The sequence below is a fragment of the Ipomoea nil genome, unplaced genomic scaffold (genome assembly GCF_001879475.1).
Source record: "Ipomoea nil cultivar Tokyo-kokei standard unplaced genomic scaffold, Asagao_1.1 scaffold2845, whole genome shotgun sequence".
In the NCBI taxonomy this organism is placed as follows: Eukaryota; Viridiplantae; Streptophyta; class Magnoliopsida; order Solanales; family Convolvulaceae; genus Ipomoea; species Ipomoea nil.
The window spans coordinates 4,292,158-4,294,443 of record NW_017619273.1 but is presented as its reverse complement, the minus strand read 5'-3'; the positions used below and the strand labels follow the sequence as shown (position 1 = coordinate 4,294,443).

General features: G+C 42.6%; 1 protein-coding gene across 1 annotated transcript; it reads right to left on the bottom strand.

The window, feature by feature from the left end:
• Nucleotides 1-515: 515 nt before the first annotated feature.
• Nucleotides 516-1,762, bottom strand: LOC109160283 (feruloyl CoA ortho-hydroxylase 1-like). The gene is made up of 2 exons (XM_019308581.1): nt 1,187-1,762; nt 516-1,096 (listed from the first exon to the last, which is right to left on the bottom strand). Exons 1-2 carry the CDS (start codon nt 1,687-1,689, stop codon nt 520-522), a joined length of 1,080 nt encoding a protein of 359 aa, XP_019164126.1. The 5' UTR covers nt 1,690-1,762; the 3' UTR covers nt 516-519.
• Nucleotides 1,763-2,286: the final 524 nt, after the last annotated feature.

Sequence of the window (2,286 nt, the reverse complement as noted above, 5' to 3'; positions counted from 1 at the left end):
ATTAAAAGAAAAAAATTGATATTTAACTACATACAATATTACTGGGCTACATACTACTGCCCCAGGCGACGGAGTTCCTGGAGTAGGCAGGGCTGTCAGTGAGCGGCCGTGGCATTCCCCGGGCTAGTTGGGTTATCCGGCAGCAGCATTGGAGTGGTACATGTACTCCGCTGCCTAGGGCAGTAATATGTAGCCCAGTAATATTGTATGTAGTCAAATATCAATTTTTTTCTTTTAATTTTTTGAGATAAGTAAAATGTCAATTTTAACCCGACTAAAAATAGAGAAATTTTTTTCCGGTGAAATTTTGACGGAAAAGTGGCCGGAAGGACCATTTTTGCAAAAAAATTAATAGTCGTGGACTAAAATTGCAAGATTCAAAAGTCGTGGATCAATTCTGCCAGTGTCACTATAGTCGTGAGACTAAAAGTGCAAAAAACTCTATAAAATAATGAAGCATTCTAACAAATATGTAATTATCGCATATGATTAAGATAGTTGATATTGAACTTCCATTCCTTATTCTATTCTGGCAAACGCAATAGTGTCTTTCCCATTATGAGCTTTCCGGTAGAAATGCTTGGCGTAGTCGGAGTAGAGAACCGGCTTGTACACCGCCTTCTCCCCGCCGGCCAGCACTTCCGGGAGCGGCGCCACAATGTCGTTAGGCCTCGGGTTCACGAAAACAGGGACGGAGATCCTGTCGTTGTTCTCATTGGCCATAACGCGATGTTCGATGCTCTTGTATCGGCCGTTGCTCATGATCTGGAGAGCGTCGCCGATGTTGATCACCAGAGCGCCCTTCACCGGCGGCACGTGCGACCACGCCTCGTGCTCCAGTTTGCGCACGTAGAGACCTCCGATGTCGTCCTGGAGGAGGAGTGTGAGGGTGGAGATGTCGGAGTGACGGCCCACGCCGACGGTGAGATCGGGGTTGGGGCACTTTGGGTAGTAGTTGATGTTGATCCTACGTGAACCCATTAGAAGTGATTGTTTGGAATCGTCAATTTCATTCACGTTTAGTCCTTGCATCAATGCCTCCAATAGCTTCCTACTCACCATTTCACAGCTTTTCAGGTACTCCAGTGCATCATCTCTGCAGGGACAAATTAAAGAAGTTCAGAATATATGTTATTTTCATTCTTCCATGGAAAAAGGAATAATATATAAATAGTGAGCTAGGTACCTGCAAGAAGGAGGCCAATATTGAGCAGCTTCTTCGTCAGAAACATAGAACATACTTAGGTGATCTTTCCACTCCAAAGCCTTCTCTATCTGTGGAAGAAAGCTTGTGCTATACCTCACATGACTAGTCGGAGAGTTCTCCTTGGAGTACTTCTTCTTCTCCTCGGCCGGCGCCCTAAAGAACCGGTAAGTGGCCGCCTTAGCCTTCTCCAGCATCTCAATGGGAATCCCGTGGTTCACAATCTGGAAGAAACCCCTCTTCTCAGCGGCATCGCAAATGAGCTTAGCCACCTTTGGGTCCTCCCAGTTTGAGACGTCAATCACCGGAATGGAGTCGTCGGTAACGACGTCCATGCTGGATAACCTTTCCTCCGGAGGGTGAACGTATTGGTTGGGGAGAGTTTGGAGGCCAAGTTCCGAAAGACCCTTCACTCCGTGGCCTTGGTTCACCACAAAGTCATTGATGTCAGAGAGAATAGTGGAGAGTGCTGTTGCTGAAGGCATACTCTATTGGTTTATGTTTGATGAAATGTGGTAAATAGATGAGAAAGAAAGATTGATTGAGATAGAGTAGTATGTGTTAAGATGGAGATGAGTGAATTCTTTCATCCCTTCTACCCCTTTTTATAGTGGTTTGGGGGTTTAGGAGTTGGTGGCTTATTTCAATTATTTATTATTATCTTTTTTGAGTATAGATATAAGATGAGAGTATAATTCTATATATGATTGAATTGAAGGCAGCTGAAGAATACTTTTAGAGCTTCAAAAAAGGAGGGATATATATTGACCAACCACGTACAGCCCGGGATCATATCCGAAGTCAGACAATGAATTTATTATATTGCAATGGAAAATAATATGGAGTAATATATAATAATAATAAAGACCAATGGATGACATAAATTAGCTCCTTAAAGAAATGGGTACAAACTCGCAAAAAAATCAATTAACTAAAAGACGTAACTTTTTTTTTTTTTTTGACAAGATTGAAAATGATATTCCGCCACACACTACGTACACATCACAATTTTTTACTCCAGTGTAAGTAAGTCTCAAACTCTCGTTTTATGAGAAAATCTCTATTCAAAGTTCCTTCCACCT